Source organism: Lipotes vexillifer, unplaced genomic scaffold, assembly GCF_000442215.2.
Source record: "Lipotes vexillifer unplaced genomic scaffold, Lipotes_vexillifer_v1.1 scaffold31, whole genome shotgun sequence".
NCBI lineage: Eukaryota > Metazoa > Chordata > Mammalia > Artiodactyla > Lipotidae > Lipotes > Lipotes vexillifer.
The window spans coordinates 5,062,500-5,085,581 of record NW_006792454.1 but is presented as its reverse complement, the minus strand read 5'-3'; the positions used below and the strand labels follow the sequence as shown (position 1 = coordinate 5,085,581).

General features: G+C 35.3%; 1 protein-coding gene across 1 annotated transcript in view; it reads right to left on the bottom strand.

Annotated features, from left to right (window-relative positions):
- The window catches only part of CNTLN (centlein), a 314,787-nt gene that overhangs the window by 5,051 nt on the left and 286,654 nt on the right, over positions 1-23,082 (bottom strand). The window contains exons 24-25 of the mRNA XM_007465654.1: positions 10,556-10,741; positions 7,988-8,065 (exon numbers count right to left, since the gene is read on the bottom strand). Coding sequence (XP_007465716.1) covers positions 7,988-8,065; positions 10,556-10,741 — 264 coding nt within the window. The remainder of the gene's footprint in view (positions 1-7,987; positions 8,066-10,555; positions 10,742-23,082) is intronic.

Here is a 23,082-nt window from a genome sequence, read left to right as displayed (position 1 = left end):
TCTCTTACTGGAAGGACTTCCCCTGACTTCAGATTTTAGGCTTCTCTTATATGTAAATGCCTACAGATGTTTGCCTTTAGGAAGTGGTGTGCCAGTGACACAACCTCAAACTTATCACTCACAATAATTATGGCTTCATTTAGAGGTGTTTCTGTATAAAGGTAAGATATGAATGTTAGTTGCAGATGTTGGAGAGCTACGTTGGAAGAATAACAAAGCCTCAAGTCCAAAAGTGTGAAACATACAGATAACTTATAGCATCAGCACTAACTGGAATGTGCTCTTATTAGTATAAAACTGAAAAGTTTTGTATTGAAAGAAAAAAATTGAAATAAGAGTACCTCTTTAAATCTAAAGGACAAGATTAACATTTTAACCATTTTCATTCTTATTTTTGGTTTGAAAACTATTACCAAAAGATACTGATTTTAAAATAAAAATTGATAATGGCCATTCTGACCAGTGTGAGGTGATACCTCATTGTAGTGTTTTTTGTTTTTTGGGTTTTTTTTGGCAGTACGCAGGCCTCTCACTGTTGTGGCCTCTCATTGTAGTTTTGATTTGCATTTCTCTAATGATTAGTGATGTTGAGCATCCTTTCATGTGTTTGTTGGCAATCTATATATCTTCTTTGGAGAAATGTCTATTTAGGTCTTCTGCCCATTTTTGACTTGGGTTGTTTGTTTTTTTGTTATTGAGCTGCATGAGCTGCTTGTATATTTTGTATAGCTGATTCACTTTGTTATACAGCAGAAACTAATACACCATTGTAAAGCAATTATACTCCAATAAAGATGTTAAAAAATAAAATAAAGTAAAATATAAAAGTAAAAATTGACTTTAGCAGAGCTGTACTCAAAGTAAAGATATTAAATTTTATGTATTATACCTGCTTTAACAAAGGATATGATTCAGTGAGATTTTGAGAGTTTAGTAAGAAACGAATATAGTCTGATTATTATAAAATTAAAGGTGGAAAATTTGGAATAAATGAATATTTATACACCCACTCTACTATCTTGTAATTAAAAGATTGAACTTGTTAAAATAACCAAGCAAGGTATCAGAAAGAACAATTTATTTATAATTTAAAACTGGCATTGAATTGTGAGCTAAGTTTCCTAAATGTTGTTTATATTTCTGGCACATTATCTTTCTTTCTATCTATCTATCTATCTATCTATCTATCTATCTATCTATCTATCTGTCTATCTATCCTTCTACCTATCTATCCGTCTTGGTGTTCTGCTGAATATTGAAGGCTGTATCTGCTATTCTTAAACTTTGGTGAAGGCTATAATTTGTTTTCCTTTCATTTCCCCCCCATTTTTTTTTTTTTTTGCGGTACGCGGGCCTCACACTGTTGTGGCCTCTCCCGTTGCGGAGCACAGGCTCCGGACGCGCAGGCTCAGCGGCCAGGGCTCACGGGCCCAGCCGCTCCGCGGCATGTGGGATCGTCCCGGACTGGGGCAGGGCACGAACCCGTGTCCCCTGCATCGGCAGGCAGACTCAACCACTGCGCCACCAGGGAAGTCCCCCCCCCCCAATTTTTTATAGTGGTAAAATACACATAAAATTACCTTTTAACTTTAATGACGTCTTTTTTTCTGGTATCATGAAAGTAGGCTTTAATTTGTTAAATTAAAAAGAGAAATCCCAGTAAGGTTCTGAATGGAGAATTTTTAACTTTTGCTTCTTCAGTTGGATGTGAGGAGTAAGTGTATGTGGGTGACTGTGTGGGTTTATGTGTGGGGAGAGAGTGAGTGTGGGCGTTTGCAGTATGTGCGTGTTATCAGTGTGTTGTAAGTGCAACACTGAAAGCAACAGAGTAAATGTCTTCAGGGTTGTAAAGAGAAACTTTCTGTTAACCTTCAGACTGGAAGTTATTCTATTTACAAAAGCCAGGGAGATTTATAAAACCTTCTCACTGCCATATTGCAAAGCATCTATAGGAGGTAAGCATATTTTGCAGAAAGGGCACTGGGGAAAGAGCCATTTTAAATTTCACCATTTCCAAGATCTGAAGCAACTAATAGAACAGGGATATCTAAAGCTAAAGAAAAAACATCGATCAAAGTCTATACTTTCAATTATCAACAACTGAAGGCAGAAAGAATTTTTGATATGTTCCCAATACAAGAAAATGATCTACACAAAGTGGATGAAAATGGACTGAATGAAATCTAGAAAAGCATTAACAAACAACATAGAATAAGGCAACAACAAAACAAGATCAAGACACATTTTCTAGCCATTCCTGGCTAAGTGTTTTTTATATAAATCCTAATAAAGAAAGATATTGTGGTTATAACTGTATATTATTTGTTTTATACAAGTATACATATTTTAATATACATACCCATAATTCTGTTCAAGTTAATTGTTTAAAAACTTGCATAGTTTAGGTATTTTAACTATTTGTTTATTGCCCTCCATCACCAGAGATGTAAGCTCCATGAGGGTAGTGATTTTTGTCTCTTGTTCACTGCTATACCACCAAACCTGAAACATTACCTTACATGCAGTAGACACTCAATACACGTTTTAAAAATGGATTTCACAGCTTGGGTTCAATTTTATCTCCACTAATTCTTTCCACTTCCTTTATAAAATCACAAGTACACAAGACTGTTTCAGGTATTATTAAGGCCTGAAAACAAAACTAAGTGATCCTTACTGTAAGTTAATTTTGAGGATCAGAATGGACAGAACAAATAAACAATGTCTCTTAGAGGGCAGAGTATAAATAACTGACTCCTTTTTGTTTGCATATATGAGAAAGTAATATCAACTAGAGTATGATAGAGGGACAGCTCCTTCTTTGTCAACTGAAAAGAAACATATTAAGTATGAAGTAAAATAATTTACCTCATTTATTCATAGTTATGGCCAGTAGACAGAAATTCAAATTCAAATGCATTTAATGCAGCCCCTGCTAATGGTGGGGGACATAGCAGATGAGATATAAGAACTTAATTGGGGACTGCCCTGGTGGCACAGTGGTTAAGAATCCGCCTGCCAATGCGGGGGCACAGGTTCAAGCCCTGGTCCGGGAGGATCCCACATGCCGCGGAGCAACTAGGTCCGTGCGCCACAACTACTGAGCCTGCACTGGCCAGTAGACAGAAATTCAAATTCAAATGCATTTAATGCAGCCCCTGCTAATGGTGGGGGACATAGCAGATGAGATATAAGAACTTAATTGGGGACTTCCCTGGTGGTGCAGTGGTTAAGAATCCGCCTGCCAGTGCAGGGGACACGGGTTTGACCCCTGGTCTGGGAAGATCCCACATACTGCTGAGCAGCTAAGCCCATGTGCCACAACTACTGAGCCCATGCACTGCAACTACTGAAGCCCGTGCTCTAGGGCTCGTGCTCCGCAACAAGAGAAGCCACCGCAATGAGAAGCCCATGCACCGCAATGAAGAGTAGCCCCCACTTGCCATAACAAGAGAAAGCCCATGTACAGCAACGAAGACCCAATGCAGCCAAAAATAAATTTTGAAAATTAAATTTTTTTAATTAAAAAAATTAAAAAATAAACAGTCTCTGGCTGCTAAAAAAAAGAACTTAATTGGATTTACTTAAAAATAAAAAGGTATTCTTTTTCACTGTGCCTCATATTAAGGAATTCATTTTTTAAATGGAGATATAATTCACATAACATAAAGTTCACCATTTTAAAATGTATAATTCATTGGTTGTACAAGGTTGTACAACCATCACCTTCATCTAATTCCAGAACATCACCTTCATCTAATTCCATAACATTTTCTTCACCCCAAAAGAAACCCTGTACCCATTAGCAGTCATGGTCCCTCTTCCCCCATCCCCTGGCAACTACTAATCTACTTTCTGTCTTGATACATTTGCCTATTCTGTACATTTCATAGAATGCAGTCATACAGCAAGATACCTTTTGTGTATGGCTTGTTTCACGTAGCATAAGGTGTACAAGGTTCTTCCAGGTTGTAGCACTATCAGTACTTCATTCCATTTCATGGCTGAATAATATTTCATGTATGCATATACCATGTTTTGTTTATCCATCAGTTGATGGACCTTTGGATTCCTTCCAGTTTTGAGCTATTATGAACTATCATTGAGCTGCTATGAACATTTATGTAGCAGTTTTTATATGGACATATGTTTTTACTTATCTTGGGTATATACCTACGTGTGGAACTGCTGGGTCATATAATCTCTACTTTTAACTTTTTGAGGAACTGCCAGACTGTTTTCCACAAGGGTGGCACCATTTTACCTTCTCACAAGCAATGTAGAAGGGTTCTAATTTCTCCACATCCTCACCAACACTTGCTATTGTCTGTCTTTTTGATTACAGCCATCCTACCGGGTATGAAGTAGTATCTCATTTTGGTTTTTGGTTTACATTTCCCTAATGGCTAGTGATGTTGAGCATATGTACATGTGCTTATTGGCTATTTGTATATCTTCTTGTAGAAATGACTATTCAGATCAGTTTCTTTTCTTTTGTTGTTGAGTTGTAAGAGTTTGAAATGTGCTCTTAAATGGTTAGATTTCACTGAGAAAAGCCACACAGCAGGTTGGGATGACCTAATGAAAAACTGTGAGTCCCTGAATATTTTTATTGACAAGTATCAACTAAATTTTTTATGGCTTCAATCACTGACATCTCTCTCTACCAAATCTGATCTACCTCTTTTGATCCCTAAAACTTTTAAAGGTATCATCATCTTTCTCATCATATAAGGTATTAAACTCACCTCTCTTTGGTTTCTGCTTTCTGACCCCTTCATCTAATCTCAGTACTGCTATGGATTCAGTTTCTATAAAGTGGGTCACATCTATCTTGTCCTTCCTATTTTTATAGCTAGGGCACATTCAGGCTCCCACTTCCTTTGCCTTGACTACCTTCTTGCTCCCAGTTTCTTCTCCCTCCAAACCATCCTACACGCTGATCTCATGTATCTTTCTAAAGCACAACTCTGATTACATCCCTTTCCTGCTCAAAGGCGTTTATTCTTTAGTCCCAGTCTACTTTTCCTATTTCTGTTTTTTTTTCTCCCATGTCCTAAAACACAGAAAAACTAATTTTGGGTGGTTCTCCCACCCTATCATAATCATTAATTTGCTTGTTTGTCTCTGTCATAAACTATAAGTTTTAAAAAATGTAATAATGCAAAAAGAGGAATTAATACAAGTAAAAATCTTCAAAGAAATTAAAAGGCAGCTATGCCATAAAAAATGAAAGTAGGTATTAGAACAACTTTTTTTCAGTGTGATTCTTATTATTAGAAATCTGTGGGGACAAAGGTTAGATGCAGATAAAGACCAAATACTTAAAATTACCAATTGTATCAGAACCACTTGAAAGAAGGACAAATATTACATTCTGTGTTAAATATAGATAAGTTAAGGTTTTAGACCTTTTAATTCTCATGCACTTCTGGCTAACAGTACCAGTAGGTATACTCTTGTGTGGGCCCATATTGCCACATGGCAGGACAGCTTTTAATTTTCTGGTAAATATCTTATTTATATAAATTTTAATCCATTGAATGTAGAGAAAATTTTCTTTAAGAGAAAATAGTTCTGTGGCCTAATCCTTAAACAAAAGATAAAACCACAAGGCCAGATTCACTCCTATGATGTCAGAATTCCATTACATATACCACCCAACACAGAGGGAGGACATAAAAGGGAAGTTTCCTTATAATTTTATTTTCAAAATATTTTAATCATCAAATATCAATATTGAATTAATTAGGGATCTTTTCAGGGAATGCACTCAATTATTCCACAGCTTCAAGATTGTGTAACCTCAGGTACAAGGAGCTGCATGCCATAAACTGAACAAAACAAATGAATGAACATATTTATACTTTTGCCCTCACAATCCTGTGAGCATAATTTAGACTCCCAAAAACTGGTGGACAAAGAAAACCTTTTCTAAAATTCAGGACAAATATAATTGCTAGAATTGAGAAAGAAGAAAAGTAGATAAAAAATAGATGTTTTCTATTTTATAGATTTTTCTCTTGGGTGTAATTATAAAGTGACATTCAAGTGCAACCAGTGAAGTCCCTATTTTTTTTCTCACAGAATTCAAAGGCATCAGCAAAACCACCTATGTCAGTAATAAAAATAAAAAGTCTTTGACTTTTAAAATGTTATCGTACTGTCACAGTGGAATAAAATTAACTTGACAAATGCTCTAAAGGCACATGGTACAGTTCATTATGTATAACAGCAACAGCAGCGGTTTCCCAGTGTTCATAGAGGCTGCTCCATTAAATTTACCTCCAGTCAATAATTAGGAGTCCACAAATAAACCTGGGCAATTAAATCAATACTGCCAGGCAATTATATTCTAGAGTCCAGGCTCAGTGGCACAAAAAGGCACTATATCAAACTGCAGTATTAAGCAGTCTAATGCCATTTTCAACAGGATTTTTTTTACAATAACTGGACAGAATAAGCATACATCCAGATAATATAGAATGTATATATATATATATATATATATACATGTGCTAGTCAAAAAATCATATCTGGTGTCAACAGAGCTTTAGTAAAATTTAATAAAGATGTATACATATTGATTTGTTATTTTTATGTTCATAATTGATGATAAAACTTCCATATTAAAAGGTCCTACTTACAAGTTGAATGTTAAAAAATCCTCTACAAAGTTTATTTTTATAACTTTCACGTTTAAAAAAATAACCTGTAACAATCATTACTGAACTCCTTTGATATGCCAGGCACTGGGCTGGGTGCTGGGAATGCAACATGATTGAGAAATGGCCTTTTTTCTCAAAAGCAAGAAGGCTTTGCCCAGCACCTGCACATCTGCACTTAAACAACTTGAGGCAAAAGAGTGCCCATCACCTTCTATTACTATTGATAGTAACAGTAATAGTGTTTCCAGATAATGTTTCAAAAATATATAAAATGGGTACTAAGAATATGAATAGTTCATATATTATTTACTTATTCTTGACTTTTCCAAAAACATAGATACTGCACTCACAGAACAATATTTCTTTTTGCTATTTTGAGAAATATATTTAAGCTGTTTTTAATCCAGTTCATTTTAAAAACAGACAACAATTAGGTTGAGCAAAAAAAACTATAATGAAAAAGTTTTAGAATATATTACATGCTATCAGTGATATCAAAACAAAAGTTGGCTATGACTAGAAAAGCAGGGCTCTCACCTGCCAATAAACTGCCCTGATCACTTACAAGAGGGGCACATCCCAACAGACTATATGTGTATTAAAAAAATACTTGAAAGGGAAGAAAAAGTATCACACAGGTCACAGCAGCAGTCTCAATAGACCCCTCAGGGATTTCAGCTCGTCTTGGCCTTGTCATCCTCTATGCAGCTTTCCACTCGGCCCAGAAAATGTCGATAGGAAAATGTTTGAGGGGCCTCTGGTGGAAATTTTTTCATTCTTTCTGCATTGACAGGATGCCAAATCAATATTTACTTCCCACTAACAAGCTGCTCGAGGTCTCAGTAGAAAATATTGTAGAGAATGCAGGAAGACACAGTAATAAACAGCTGTCTGGCTGTGAGGAAAACATGAATTGACTGGAAACAGGTCCATAGTAAAAGGTCACTGAAACCCATGAACTCCTCAGGTGTCCATATCAACTACTAACTTTAAAGACACATAATAAACAATCTCTTTTCCTAAGAGGGCTGAGAGAATGGATCCTTTTCAGTCTAGCAAGCATAGAGGTTGACTCAATAATTTAATTAATGCCTTTGCTAAAACCCATGTTGGCTCCTTCCCAAGGCATTTGCTTCATTTGTTAAGTCCAAAAGTACAAATGGAGAGTTAACTTTCCTGTCTACCTACTAGAATACTTATTTACCTAACAGAAGTAAGTAATGTGTCTGTTTACAAAAAATTAGGCATCTAGTAACAAAAAGTAAGGCTTGGAATTTTTATCTGCAAGTTTTAATATATGAAGTAGAAAAACAAAATACCTGTCCTTCAAGAAGTTTCTGAATGTACAACAGCCATTCCTTGTCATTTTCAGCATCAATCTTTGTCCTTTCGATTTCCTGAAGGAAAAAAATAAAAACACTGTTGTTAATTTCATTTATATGAACTTGATCATACTGTTAGATACTGAATAAATCTAGAGAAATATTGGAATTAGATTAAGCAAAGAGCAGCCTGTCCTTTCAAAGTAGGGAATATTCAAATCGATGCTCTTTAATGTATAAATATCTACCTACATGTGGAAGATAAAGCTATATTTCTATATTTCATAATAAAATTCAGGAATATTTTATTTCTGCCTTCACAGTGGAGCTCACACTGGACTGAGGTGGAGGTGGAAGTGATTAAAATAAAATGAAAAAGAAGATGGAACTGTATAAAAGAATCATTTATAAGTAACCCTCATAAGATGACATAAAACCTTATACTCAAAACTCTGACTTATCAGTAGATAATTAAGGAGTAATTGTTATAATCACAGACAAAATAGGACATGCATGGTTCTGGTGTACTTAAATGCTTACTCATTTAAAATATCCAATAACTAGCTGATAGGTAAGGGACGCTCCAATTTAAAGTATTGTTAAGTCACTAAATATTTTCAATGCATCAATTATCAAGGTAAAATATTCTGAAAGTATAATGTATTCACATGTGCAACTGATTATTCAGTTAAAATCATGATTTGGTTTGCAAAAACGGACCTTTCAAAAAGGGAAGGGTTTGGAAAACTAACATTTGTTGAAATTTACTGTAAGCCAAGTATCAGGCTAGGTACTTTGCATAGGTTGTCATAGTGTTTTACGTGAATTTACAAGAGTTCGATGTAGCTTAAAGCATAAAATTCTGGTGGTTTGGGCTCTACTTGGGTCAGTCACTCAACTCTTTAGACCTCTGAAAGATGCAGGCGGGGATCAGTCCAAATAAGCTCGATCTGTAATTAAATCTAGTAAATATATCCAGGTGTGTGCACTGAGCCTTCACGGAACAATGTGTTTTTGTTCCAGGAGGACTTCCATTTAAGGTTGTGTGGTATGCATATTTTGGTGCTTGGCATCCCTGGCTCCAAACTGCATCTGCCCAGAGGCCAGGGTGCCACTTCTTCACAGAAATGTGCTAGTTACTCTTTGGGACTAACAAGAGAGATCCTTTTCTAATTAATATACTCAAAGGGGACAACTTTTTCCAATTTGTCTACTCAAAGGGGGTTCTTTTTTCTAGTCTGTAAGCCCAGAGAGGGCATCTTTTAAGACCACACAAAGGCAGTGATGCTGTCTTCCAGAATATGTATCTGGAACACACACACGTATACACACATATACACATGAGGGATTTTGCTAAGTCTGTTTGTTTTAAAACTTTTAGGAAACAGTGGAGGACTCTACCTTAATTTTTTGTTAGGTTTCTTTTTATCAATCAAATTTTAATTAAATGTCCATAATAAGATACAGTTAACACCCTTGCCTCAGATACTATTATTTCCTGTGTGTCTTATATTTGATCCTGTATTTCATATTCCTTTTGTACTTCAAAGTTCAGAATTCACAGACACTGTGGCATAGGTGCTGAAAATAGGAAACTGATAATTCACTATCCTATTCACCCATAGGATGAAAATAATCTCTGCAGGACTCCTTTGACCTCTTTTCTAGGAATTCTTAGCAGTTTAAAAACTTTTACAAGTTGTAGATCTGCTCTATTCTAGAAATTTTTTGAGAAACTGATGGGGGGAGGGGTGCTGAAGGATGTTCTCATACAAACATTTAAGTCTATCATTTTATTTAGTCATTGAGCAAATATTTATGGGGAAGCTAAGAGTACCATGATCTCTTTAATCTTTCTAAACAATAAAAAATCTAATATTTACGTATTAAAGTTCAGAGACTTCACAATAGAACAGGATTGAGTATCCTCCACAGGTTTCACGGAAAACTGTGTATAAGATGAGATTCTGCTGTTTATGAGGCAATAACTATCAAAAATGCAGTGCCCTCCTCAGGAGGTACAGAAATGCTACTGAAGACCTATATGTATATGCACATAAATTCACTCAGATGGGAGTATTTTCCCCACTTTAAAGCAATAAATATCTTTTTCTGTAACTTGATCAACAATAACTTTGAATTTAGCTAGAAAAGCCAATATATTCACTACATTAAAAAATCTCATGTAGGACGAAAAATCCTCAAATCAATCGTGACCCAGCTAACTAAATCCATTCAAACTGGCTTAATTAAAAATACTGGCTTACAAGATATATGATGAACTAAAGAAAATGGAAGAGACAGGAAAGGATAACTGACTTGAATAACAAGCAAGCAGTTCTAAAGGTTACGTGTACTGGCTTACTTCTGTATTACATAGTTAAATTTCTCTAAAGGTTTTTTGAGTTGGTTAATACTTTTGATATATCTTTCATTGGTACACTAATATTCTTACCTTCATTAATATTATCTTAAAGATGAAATTCTAAGAATTGTAAACAAAAATATGTACTTACATTCAATGTGTAACAAGCCCATTATTAATAAATATTTAAGTGATCTTACTTCTTCATCTTCTGTGTCCAATATTTCCTCTAGATCTGACCGTGAAATGTTCAGGATAGATGCTGCCAAGGTCTGGGCTTTATGGGTTGAGGTTTTACAAGCATCCCTGTTTTTCTGCATCTTTTTAAGTTCTCTGATTTGTCGCCTTGTTGAATGGACATCATTTTGTAACTCTCTGACCAAAGCCTGCAACATATTGGAAAGAATGTGGGCTCATATGGAAGTCATAAATGAAGAAAAAGCAGTCATAACAATGTGAAGATACTAGCAAATAATTTTTTATTAAGATTATCTGATTTTATTTATATTGGAACATAATGGATTGCTCTTTACTTATTGTCAGAATGCAATAAAAGCTCTCGCAAATGACCACTTAACCAACTTGCTGGATTAACCAAATCTCTCCAATCGTTCTTTCAGATTTGCAACAGTTATCTTGGATGGTGAATACTTATAGCAGGCAGGCTACTTAGCATCATGCCAGAGCATAACTACTCCCACCAGTTGAGCTGATGCCAATTGTCAGATCTATTTATTCCTAAGTGTGTATATTTGTTGTTAACAGGTTAGTTATATAATTAATTTAATTATTGCATAAATAATGAAATATAACTGCATAAAGAGGGTTGTTCCTATTTTATTAAAACTGGATTAGAAATCTTTGGAAGGATTTGATAAAGCCAGGTGGGTAAAAGTGCAATTAAATTATGTGTGGACAAGACAACAATAAAGGATTGACAAAAATCATAAAAGTCTAGGCTTGCTTCCACAAGAGTCTCTAATTTCTCCCTTTGAGAACACATGGCTATGTGTGCATAAGAAAAAGGTAGCTCTTACCCTGGGTGGACAGAGCTCTGGAGCCTGATGCCTGGCTTTGTGGGCTGAGAGCAGGTTAGCTAGATATTTGGGTTGTTCTCAATCTTTTGCCAGCTTAAGCAATGTTGCAATAAGTAATGGTGCTCATATATACATTTTGCATCCCTAGGATACATTCCTAGAAGTGAAATTGCTGGACCAAAGGGTGTGTATAACTGTAATTTTGAAAGCTGTTTAATTCTCCCTCTCTCCAAGATCATACCAATTTACACCTACACAAAGAACATAGGAAAATACTTGTTTCTCCATACCACTGACAAAACAGCAATCTGGTTTTTCAGTGTAGTTTGTTTTTTTCACTATATTATAAAGTTTCATTTCTCTTATTACAAATGAAGTGGAGCATCAGCCTTAACAGATAATTATATTTCTTTTGTCTTTATTTTTTTCTAGTTTTCTTAGTGATTTATAGGAGTTATTTACACTTTAGGGAAATTATAATTGTCTGTTGGGTATTTCTAATCTTTTTCATATTTTGTATTTTTCTTCTGACAGTAATTATAGTATTTTATACCTAGGAAAAAAATGTAAACACTATTTAATGTACTAAATGAATCTTTTCCTTTCTCACTTTTTGTTTGTTTGTTTTTCTTTTTCTTTTTGCGGTACGCGGGCCTCTCACTGTTGTGGCCTCTCCCGTTGCGGAGCACAGGCTCCGGACGCGCAGGCTCAGTGGCCATGGCTCATGGGACCAGCCGCTCCGCGGCATGTGGGATCTTCCCAGACCCGGGCACGAACCCGTGTCCCCTGCATCGGCAGGTGGACTCTCAACCACTGCACCACCAGGGAAGCCCTCACTTTTGAATTTAGTGTGATACTTTAAAATTTAGTGTGATACTTTAAAAACCATTCTCCACAATTTTATATACATATATTATATATATATACTCATTTTCAAACCATGATTTTTTTCTGCCACTTTTAAGATTTTATTTTTCCGTTTTAAATGTTTTATCCATTTGTAATCATCTAGAAAATTATTACATACAATCATAGTTGTCTCACCACCACCTGTTAAATAGTCCATATTTTTTCCCCATTGATTTCATGTGTGTTTAGGTCAGGTTCTGAACTTTCTATTCTGTTCCATCTGTCTTCTTATTAGTGAAGCTTTATAGTATATTTTAATTACTGAGGCTTTATAATAAATGTTATAATCCGGTAGGGGTATCTCCCTTCTATTACCTTTCTTTTCAGATTTTTCTTGGTAATTTTTGTTTGTTTGGTTTTTCACATAAACTTCACATTGAGCTTGTCTAGATCCCCTTCCCCTAAACATTTTACTTGTAATTTTATTTAAATCAAGTTAAATTTTATTTGAATCATGTTAACATTTTAGAATGTTGAGTCTTCCTAATCAAAGACCATGGTATTCCCTTCCAGTTGGTTAAGTCTTTATTTGTGTTTCCAAGGATCATTTAAAAATTTTCTCTTCATAGACCTTTTTGTTCCTGGGCCTCTTACTTTTTGGGGGGCACTGATTCTAGTACTGATTGTTGCTTGTATACATAAAGATTGTTAATATATATTAAGCTTACTGAAATTTCTTATTTGTTATGAGTTTTTCAGCCGATTCCTCCTTAGCTTCCAGGAATTGAGTGTCTGCAAATATTGATAATTTTACTATTTTCCTTTTTTTTTTTTTGCCATGCTGCACAGCTTATGGAATGTGGGATCTTAGTTCCCTGACCAGGGATTGAACCCAGGCCCTCAGTAGTGAGAGCGCAGAGTCCTAACCACTGGACCACCAGAGAATTCCCTATTTTCCAACTTTTATACCTCTAATTTCTTTCTTTTCTTATTGAATTGATTATTAAGCTCCTCCTGAACAATATTAAATAGTAATATTGATTGACATACTCAACTTGTTCCTGATTTTAGTGGGAATCTCTCTACTTCATAGGAAATACTACGCCAGATTTTGAGTTGAGAGCTGTATTTTAATATACCAAAAAATACATCTTAATATATTAATATATAACAGTTTTATATAGTTAACTATCTACTCATTTTATTTTTATTTCTTATAAGAATGGAAACCAAATTGTCTTAAATCCATTTTAGCATCCATATAAACTACCATATGATTTTTCATCATAAATCTATTAATACAATTTAAAATAATTTTCTTAGTATTGAATTCTCCTTGCATCACTGGAATAAACTCCACTTGGTGTGATATATTATTTTTTGATGTGCTGCTGAAATCTATTTGCTTTTATCTGGAATTTCTATATTAATAAGAGATTGATTCGTTTCTTCCAAAAATATTTGGAAACAATCTTTTCTTTCCAGGTTTTACAGTAGTTTTAATGAGATTGAATCTATCTGCTCTTTACTGATGTGGTAGCACTCATCTGAATTTGGCCTAGTATCTATTGCAAAGAAAGATACCTTTTTGGCAAATCATTTTAATTTTCTATTTGTTCTGGAGGGAAATTTGGTATATCATAATTTTCCTAGAAAATGATCTATTTCATCCAGGCTTTCAAATTTATTTGCAGAGTTGAACTAAGTATTCTGCCATGATTTTTTTTCCCCTGTGTCTATGTTTATTGTCACTTACTTGTTATTTTGTATAGTTGTGCTTTCTACTTTCTTAATTAGGTAAGCTAAAGATTCAATCTATTTTATTGCTTCTTACTTTTATTTTCCAAAAAAATACTCTTGTATTCATTTATTAATTCCACATTATTAATTCATTAATTTCTATTTCAATCTTCAGATTCTATTTAATTCTTGAGTTGAATATTTACTTTCATTTATTCTTGTTTGCTCATGTAAATATATAAGGCCATACATTTTTTGAGTACTGTTTTAGCTCTATCCTATGGGTTCTGATAATTCTAGAATGTTATTCTTTTAAAAATATTCTGCAATTTGTTCACATTTCCTTCTCAACCCAGTAACTTTTTTTTTTTTTTTTAATATTTAAGTGCTAGTGACTGGTTTTCTGGTTTTGTTATTGATTGCAGCTTTATTGCATTATTCTCAGAGATCATCATCTATACTATTTCTACTTTTCAAAATTAATTGAGGTTTCTTTGTGGTGTGTCTTGGGTTGGGATGCCTGAAAACACACTCTGAGGGGTGGAGATTTGTGTGGGAGAGGGTGCTTAGAAGCAACACCTATTAGAAACTTAGGGAAGCAGGAGCAGGCAGAGGGAAATGTTGATCTGCACTGCGGTTCCAACAGAGGCTTCACGCCATCGTGTAAAGAGCTCTGGAGTCGAGATAGCCTTTCAGAGTTGTCTCATCTTGTTTTTTCCCCCTTATACATGACATGAACTTTTTTTACATCACTATTCTTTACTTGTTTGAGTCCAGAAACTTTACTGAAACATAAACAAGGGATGACATATTAGATCAATTTTCCCTGGTTCATGTTATGTTCTTAGAAGTTCTTTACTTCTGAAAATTGTTTTTGGATTATAGCTTCAATATTTGCCCTGTTCCATCACTTCTTTTCTTCTTTGGACTCCAATTATACATGTGGTGAATCTCTGTCATTTGCTTCATAAATCCTTTCTTCCATAGTATGTTTTGTTCAACTGAAGCATAATTAGAATGAAACAGTGCACACATTTTAAGTGATTAGTTTAATGAGCTTTGATAATTGTATGCTTCTGTGTAGCCAACACCCTGTTCAAGATATAGAACATCTCCATACTCAAGAAATTTCCCTGATGCTCCTTTCTAGATCAATTCCTCCCACATCTAGACAGCACTGCTCTGATTTATATCATATTAGATTAATATTTCCTATTCTAGAATGTCATCTAAATGGAATAATACACTATGTACTCTTTCATGTCTGACTTCTTTTTCTCAACATGGTGGGGTTTTTTTGTTTTTGTTTTTTTAAACATTTATTTATTTATTTTGGCTGTGTTGGGCCTTCGTTGCTGCAAGCGGGCTTTCTCTAGTTGCAGCGAGCAGGGGCTACTCTTCATTGTGGTGTGCGGGCCTCTCATTGTGGTGGCTTCTCTTGTTGCAGAGCATGGGCTCTAGAGTGCAAGCTCAGTAGTTGTGGAGCATGAGCTTTGTTGCTCTGCGGCATGCGGGATCTTTCCGGACCAGGGCTCGAACCCGTTTCCCCTGCATTGGCAGGCAGATTCTTAACCACTGCACCACCAGGGAAGTCCTAACGTAGTGTTTTAAATTAAGGATTCATCCATATTGTTTTGTGTATCCGTAACTTGTTCTCTTCCTTCTAATTTATATTAAATGCAATAAGTTCAACAATATTTATACACACATACATTCATATAAAACCCAGAAATATATATTTTTTTCCTGAGATAATTTTATTTTCTTTTACTTCTTTGCTTTGTCTGCCAACTTTCTTTCATTTGTTCCCATGTCTCACCACCTTTTCTTTAAGTTCTTACATTGATTTCCACCTTAAACGTGCTTTTTGGAGGAAATTATTTCATTAATATTTTTATTCACAGTAAAATATTTTCATCTGCTCTGCAGCAACTATCTGTGGTGAAACTTCTTTTCCTGCCATTTACTTTTCCTGTTTCCTTCCTCCGTTCTTATCCTGATCTATTTTTGTTGATACTATGTTGGTTCATTTTTCAGGACTCGTTTTTGAAAGAGAAGAGTTTTTCCAAGATTTCCTATTTGTAGAAAGTTATGTGGTAGAAGGGCCTGTGCTGTGCTGCAGGCTGGTGAAGTTTTATATATGAATTTAATATTTTTTCTGATGAATTCCATTAGCCAGGTTATTTTGGTTATGGTTTGTTTGCTTTTTTATAATATAAGGAATTTTTTTTCTTGGCTGCTATGAGGAAAGCCGCCTCCTGCAGATACACCTTGTCTGCGTTTTTCTTCATTAAGTCCTGCCTCCTCCTCTTCTCTGGAAGCAAACTAGTTCTAGGAAGCTCCTACACAAACAGATGCAGACTCATTCCACTGTTGCAGACAGGTGATTAGGATGTGTACCTCATGTGACTGTCATTGAAGACTGTATTTTTGCTTGATCTTTCAGAAGTCTACAGCACCTAAGTCTTCTCTCCCTGTTATTTTTGCTTCCTTTTGGATGTCTTCACCAATCTTACCCGGTTTTGGCTACTCTTCCATGTCTTCTGAAATACAGGGTTTTAACTGTGACCTAGGTTTGTTGTAAAAAGGAACTGAATTTTTTTTCTTATTCTCCTTGTCTGTCACGTGATTCCAAGGGAGAGAACGGGAAATGATTTTATCCCTTTATAAACAAGTCAGAATTCTCCAAAGTGCATTTTCCCCTACTATTTTATTATAAAAAATTTCAAACATGGAGACAAGTTTAAAGAAACTCACAATGCACAACCATGTACCCACTACCTATAGGCTACAATTAATTTTGCTATACTTGCTTTATCACATAGCTATCTTCCATCTTATTTTGTTGATGCATTTCAAAGGAAGTTGCAGACATCTTTTCAGTTCCCCCCTAAACACTTCAGCATTCACTTCTTAACTAAAGATCAATATTTATTTATAGTTCTCATTACTATTTTTTGAGGTAAAATTTATATACAGTGAAATGCGTAAGTCTTAACTGTATGATTTTATGAATTTTGACAATGAAAACTCTGGGTAACTCACACCCAGATCAAAGTAAAGGACATTTTCATCACTCCAGAAAGTTGGCTTGTGTCTTTTCCTAGTCAATCCCCATCCCCAGCTCCAAGAGGCAGGCAACAACTGTCTTTTTTTTTTTTTAATCTCTATAGATTAGTTTTGCCTGTTCTATAAATTCTTACAAATGGAATCATACAGTATGCATTATTTTGTGTTTGGATTCTTTCACGTACAATGTTTTTGCAATTCATCCACATTGTTACATGTATAAATAGTTCATTTCTTTGTATTGCTGACTTTTATTTCATTACATAATTATAACGTTGTTATACATTTTCCTATAGATGGACACCTGGGCTGTTTCCAGTTCTCGACTATTATGAATAAAACTGCTATGAATATTCCTGTGCATTTGGTGTGTATGTGTGTACACATGTTTTCATTTCTCTTGAGTAAATACCTAGAAGTAGAACTGCTAAGTCATACGGTAGGTGACTGTTTCATTTATTAGAAACTTCTATAGCTTTCCCTTAGAACTTGTGCCACCAATGGATGAAAATTCTCCATTCTCCACATTCTTTCCAAAATTTAGTGGCTTACCTATTTTTTCTTGAATTTATTTCTAAGAATTGTATGTTTGATGCTATAGTAAGTTGAAAGTTTTTAATTTCATTTTCCAATTGTTTAGTGTTAATATATAAAAACTTTTGATTTTTGTATTTTGACCTTGTATCCTATGAAATGGCTAAACTCTTGTTAATTCTAGTAGCTGTTTTATAAATCTTTAGAATTTTCTATGTAAAGAATCATGTCTCATCAGAGAAACGTATATCAAAATCACAGTAAGGTATCACCTCACACCCATTAGGAAGGCTATTATTGAAAAAACAAAAAACGTGTTGGCAAGGATGTGGAAAAACTGAAACCCTTGCACACTGTTGGTGGGACTGTAAAGTGATGCAACTTTAATGAAAAACAGTAGGAGATATTTCAAAAATTAAAAAAAAAGAGAACTACTATATGATCCAGGAATCCCACTTCTGGATATATGCAAAAGAACTGACAGCAAAGTCTTTGCACACTTAGGTTCACAACAGCACTGTTCATAATAGCCAAGAGCTAAAAGCAAGCCAAATGTCCACTGATGGATGAATGGACAAACAAAATGTGGTATATACGTACAATAGTATATTATTCAGCTTTAAAAAGGAAGGAAATCCTGTCACATGCTCCCAAATGGATGAACCTTGAGGACATTATGCTAAGTAAAATAAGCCAGTCACAGAAAGTCAAACACTGCATGATTCCACATACAAGGGATCTAAAGTGTGACTACATCCACAGAAACAGATTTATCATTGTAAATAGAAATTTTAAAATAGTATTTTAAAATATATTCTTACTTGTAAAGTCTACTTTATTTTGTATGTTGACCTTGTTCTGAACTTGTTGCTGAATTATCTGGTTAGTTCTAATAGTTTATGACTTGATTCTCTTGAATTTCCTAGATCCACAAACATGTCATTAACAATCAAACTTTAGCTGTATACGTTCAATTCATTTTGGGGAAGGAGAAGAGGAGTTGTTTTATAGTTTATGGATTTTTTTCTTTTATCTTTAGTAAAGCCATTTAAAAAATTTCTTTGAGTTTATTTATTTATTTTTTCTATTATCTTGAGTTGAAAATTAAATTTTGGCTGAATTTCAAAGGTTTTGATATTTCACTATAGTTCATAAACTGACTTTTTATTTCCTCCTTAACCCAAAATCATATAGGTGAGTTTGGAATTTCTAAGTGGATAAAAACATTTGGCCACTTATTTTGTAAAATCATAATTATATTATACCCTACTCAGGGTACATAGCCTAAATGATTTTTGCTTTTTTTGAACTTGTTGAACTTTGTGGCATAAGATGTATGTTCCACAGGGGTGAATATTCCACAGGGGTTTGAAAAGAAAGTAGCCTTGCTCACATTTTCTCTATTTGAATTGTTGATTTCTGAATATAATATAGCTTAAATATACTAGAAGATAGTAAATACACTTGTGGATTCATTTATTTCCTTTTGTAATTTCACTAAATTTTGCTTAATGTTGTCAGGTACACAAAAATTCATGAATTTTATATTTTCTTTGCAAACTATCCATTTTTATCAACATGAAATTACCCTCTTTATCCTTATTTATGGTTTTATCTTTAATTTTGTCTCAAAGTAATATTGTTATATCTTCTTTTTGTTAGCATTTACCTGGAACATATTCAATTGCGTGCTGGCAAACAAGCTCTTTTTCAGGGGATGGGTATGACTTGTAATGCTTGTCAATTTCTATGGCGTTAAGTACTTGTACTATGATTGATTTCAAGCAACAAACACGAAGGAGATGCTGGAAAGAGATATGCAAAATCGATTCTCACAAGCTGGTACAAGCTAGTTGCAGGATATCATAATTTTATTCTTTTATTTTTTTAGCTTTAGGGATCGTTATGTTTTAGGTGCACCTTTTTCACAATCTCATCGTCTCTCTTTTTTTCTTTTTTTAAAATACATTTCAACTTTATTACGTACATTGTAATTATTGGTATGTTTGGATCATCCTATCTTTTTTATTTACCATGTCTCTTATATACTGTTCCTCTCCTTTGTTCTGTCTTTCCTTCTTCCCTTCCTTCCATTCTTCTTCCTGGCTTGTGTTGAACTGATGGAGCTTTCTTTTTTGTTTTTTAATTTCTTCTAATTCTTTGAAAATTAAATACTCGATTCCTATTCTTGTGGTCACCTTTAAAACTTCTGAACATATATTTAATATTATTCAAGTATTTAATTTGATTAATTTAATAAATTAATATTATATTTTGAACCAATATCTAGAGTTTCTTATCCTCCACATGTTCCACCAAAGCAAAAAAGAAACTTAACTCTTCCAACCAGCCCCTCCTCCTAACTTCTGTTACTGTAAACATTAACATCAACAGTTATGTAGGTTTTACTAGTGTCTTTGTTTTCCATTGTTTCATATGTTCTAAAGATCAACAGAGTCCCATTTGGGCAGAAAGACTTGAAGAAGTGAAAAGATAAACTATTTTAATATAAACAGGAAAAGAGCAGACTTTGAGAAAGAATAGGGCTTGCAGTATTCAAGGAACACCAAGAAAGTCAGTATGGTTAAAGAGGAATCAGTGAGGTGACATGTAGTAGAAAGTGAAGTCACAGAAGTAACAAGACTAATCATGGAAGCCTTGCAGGGCAGTAAAGACGTTTCATTCTATCGTGTAATGAGGAGTCATGAGACAACTTTGAGCAAGGGAGTGACACGATATGCTTTCAGTTTTAAAAGAACCATTCTGACCAAAAAATGGAGAAAAGGATTGTCTGGAGCAAGAGCTGAAGAGGGAGATGAGCTAGGAGAGTATGCAGAGGTACAAGCAAGAGGTAGTGATAACCTGGACAGTAGCAGTGTTGAAAGGCAGCAGAATTCTGGATCGATTTTCAAATAACAGCCCACAGGATTTGATGAGGGATTAGACATGCAATGTGAGAGAAAGAGAAAAGACAAGCATGATTCGAGGTTTGGGGCCCCACCACCCGGATGACTGGTGAAAAAGCAAATCCTGAGACAAAGAACACTATAACGGAAGTAAGACTGGGAGGAGTACAGATTCCAGTGGGTTGTAGGCTTAGTAATGAAAAAAAAAAAGAGAAAAATTTCTTCAGGTTACTTCTGCTTTCTCAGTGAAATAAGAAGCTGAGATTAAGGCACTAAGGAGGGGGTAGATGCTAGAGGTCTAAGGAGATAGGAGAAAGGAACGTTGGGGAAACTTGGGGGCTAAAGGCACTGGGAAAGTGTAACAGTCTTACACAGAGTGTTGAGGTCCCACCTGAAGTTCTTGGTTATGAACTTAAATTAAGACCAATCAGCATGGTTGTGTTTTTCTTTAGCTTCTTGGGTCCAGAAGAAAACTGGGTAGAGATTCAAAACAAACTAGGCATGGATTTTTTCCCTGTGAATATGACAGAGGGACAGATGAGCAGACTGAGGATATATGTTAAAAAGTGACCATGACAGAATATGGAGTACTTGCTTCATGAGGAGGGAAGTGAAAGCATAATGGAAAAGAAAGTGGTAATAATTAGGGAAAAGTGGTAAGGTCAATGAATTTCAGTTTGTAATCATGTCAGAGAATTGCTGGAGTGTAAGTACAAAAAGACGTGGGGGTCAAAGAATAAGATGCTAGAAACAGAGATTCTGGAGTTGATGGAGTTATTGGTAATGACAAGGCCAAGAGCAATATTTCTTAATGGGAACACTTTTGGTATTGTGGAGATGACAATTTTTTTACTGTGTGGGACTAACCTTCACAATGCAGGATGTTTAGCATCTCTGGCCAACGGGCGCTGCATATCAGTAGCACCTCCGAGTCAGTGTGACAACCCAAAGCACCCACACATTTCCAAATGCTCCATAAGGTGGGTGATCCTTCCTTAATTCAGAACTGAGAGTCAGGGATATGACCATGAGACTAATCACTGGAACTGAATATGGTGAAGAATTCAGAGGCTACATGGATAGGAGGTCATCCAAAATCATAACAGAATCGTGTTGAAGAGAAAGACTGTGAACCAGGTGAAAAGCTGTATGACTAACCTTCTACAATGAGGTACAAACAGATTTGGTTGTGATTATATGTTCCAATGGACTTCTGAGATCTATTTCAATAATTTCTTAATCTTATGCAGCCCAAGAGAATATCTAAATGGGGTTGAATAATATCGGGATTCCAGGATCCACCCTCACGTACCACTAGAGTGTCATTATAAAGAGGTACAACAGGGAATTCCCTAGTGGCGTAGTGGTTAAGAATCTGCCTGCAAATGCAGGGGACATGGGTTCAAGCCCTGGTCCAGGAAGATCCGATAGGTCACAGAGCAACTAAGCCTGTGTGCCACAACTTCTGAGCCTGCGCTCTAGAGCCCATGAGGCACTACTATTGAAGCCTGCATGCTGCAACTACTGAAGACCACGAGCCACAACTACTGAAGCCCACGCACCTAGAGCCCATGCTCTGCAAAAAGAGAAGCCACTGCAATGAGAAGCCCACAAACCACAATGAAGAGCAGCCCCTGTTTGCTACAACTAGAGAAAGCCCGCACACAGCAACAAAGACCCAATGCAGACAAAAATGAATAAATAAATAAATAAATACATATACTTACATATTTATATATGTATATATATATACATATATATATATATATATGTAAAGAGGTACGACAAATGAATGGGTAAAGAAGATGTAGTACTGGGGCTTCCCTGGTGGTGCAGTGGTTGAGAATCCGCCTGCCAATGCAGCGGACACGGGTTCAAGCCCTGGTGCAGGAAGACCCCATATGCCGTGGAGCCTGCGCTCTAGAGCTCATGTGCCACAACTGCTGAGCCCGCATGCCACAACTACCTGCCTCGTGTGCCTGGAGCCCGTGCTCTGCCACAGGAGAAGCCCCCTCAATGAGAGGCCCATGCACGGCAACGAGGAGTGGCCCCCACTCGCTGCAACTAGGGAAAGCCCATGCGTAGCAACAAAGACCCAACACAACCAAAAATAAATAAATTTAAAAAAAGATTTCAAATAAATAAATAAATAAATAACACCTGAAATGATCCTTATGAACAACAACAACAAAAAGATGTGGTACATATATACAATAGAATATTACTCAGCCATAAAAAGGAATGAAATAATGCCATTTGTAGCAACATGGATGCATCTAGAGATCATCATACTAAGTGAAGTAAGCCAAAGACAAATATCATACGATATCGCTTATATGTGGAATCTTAAACAATGATACAAATGAACTTAATATATATCTTAATATATATTTATGGTTGAGTCACTTTGCTGTACATCTGAAACTAACTCTACATTGTAAATCAACTATATTTCAATAAAAATTTTAAAAACCCATAAGTTAAAAAAAGAGGTACAAAATGAGGTAGAATCAAACAAGGTTTACATAGCACACATACGAAGCAGTGCTGTTACTAAATAATGTACCCTATGTACTTTCACTTCAAATGCCT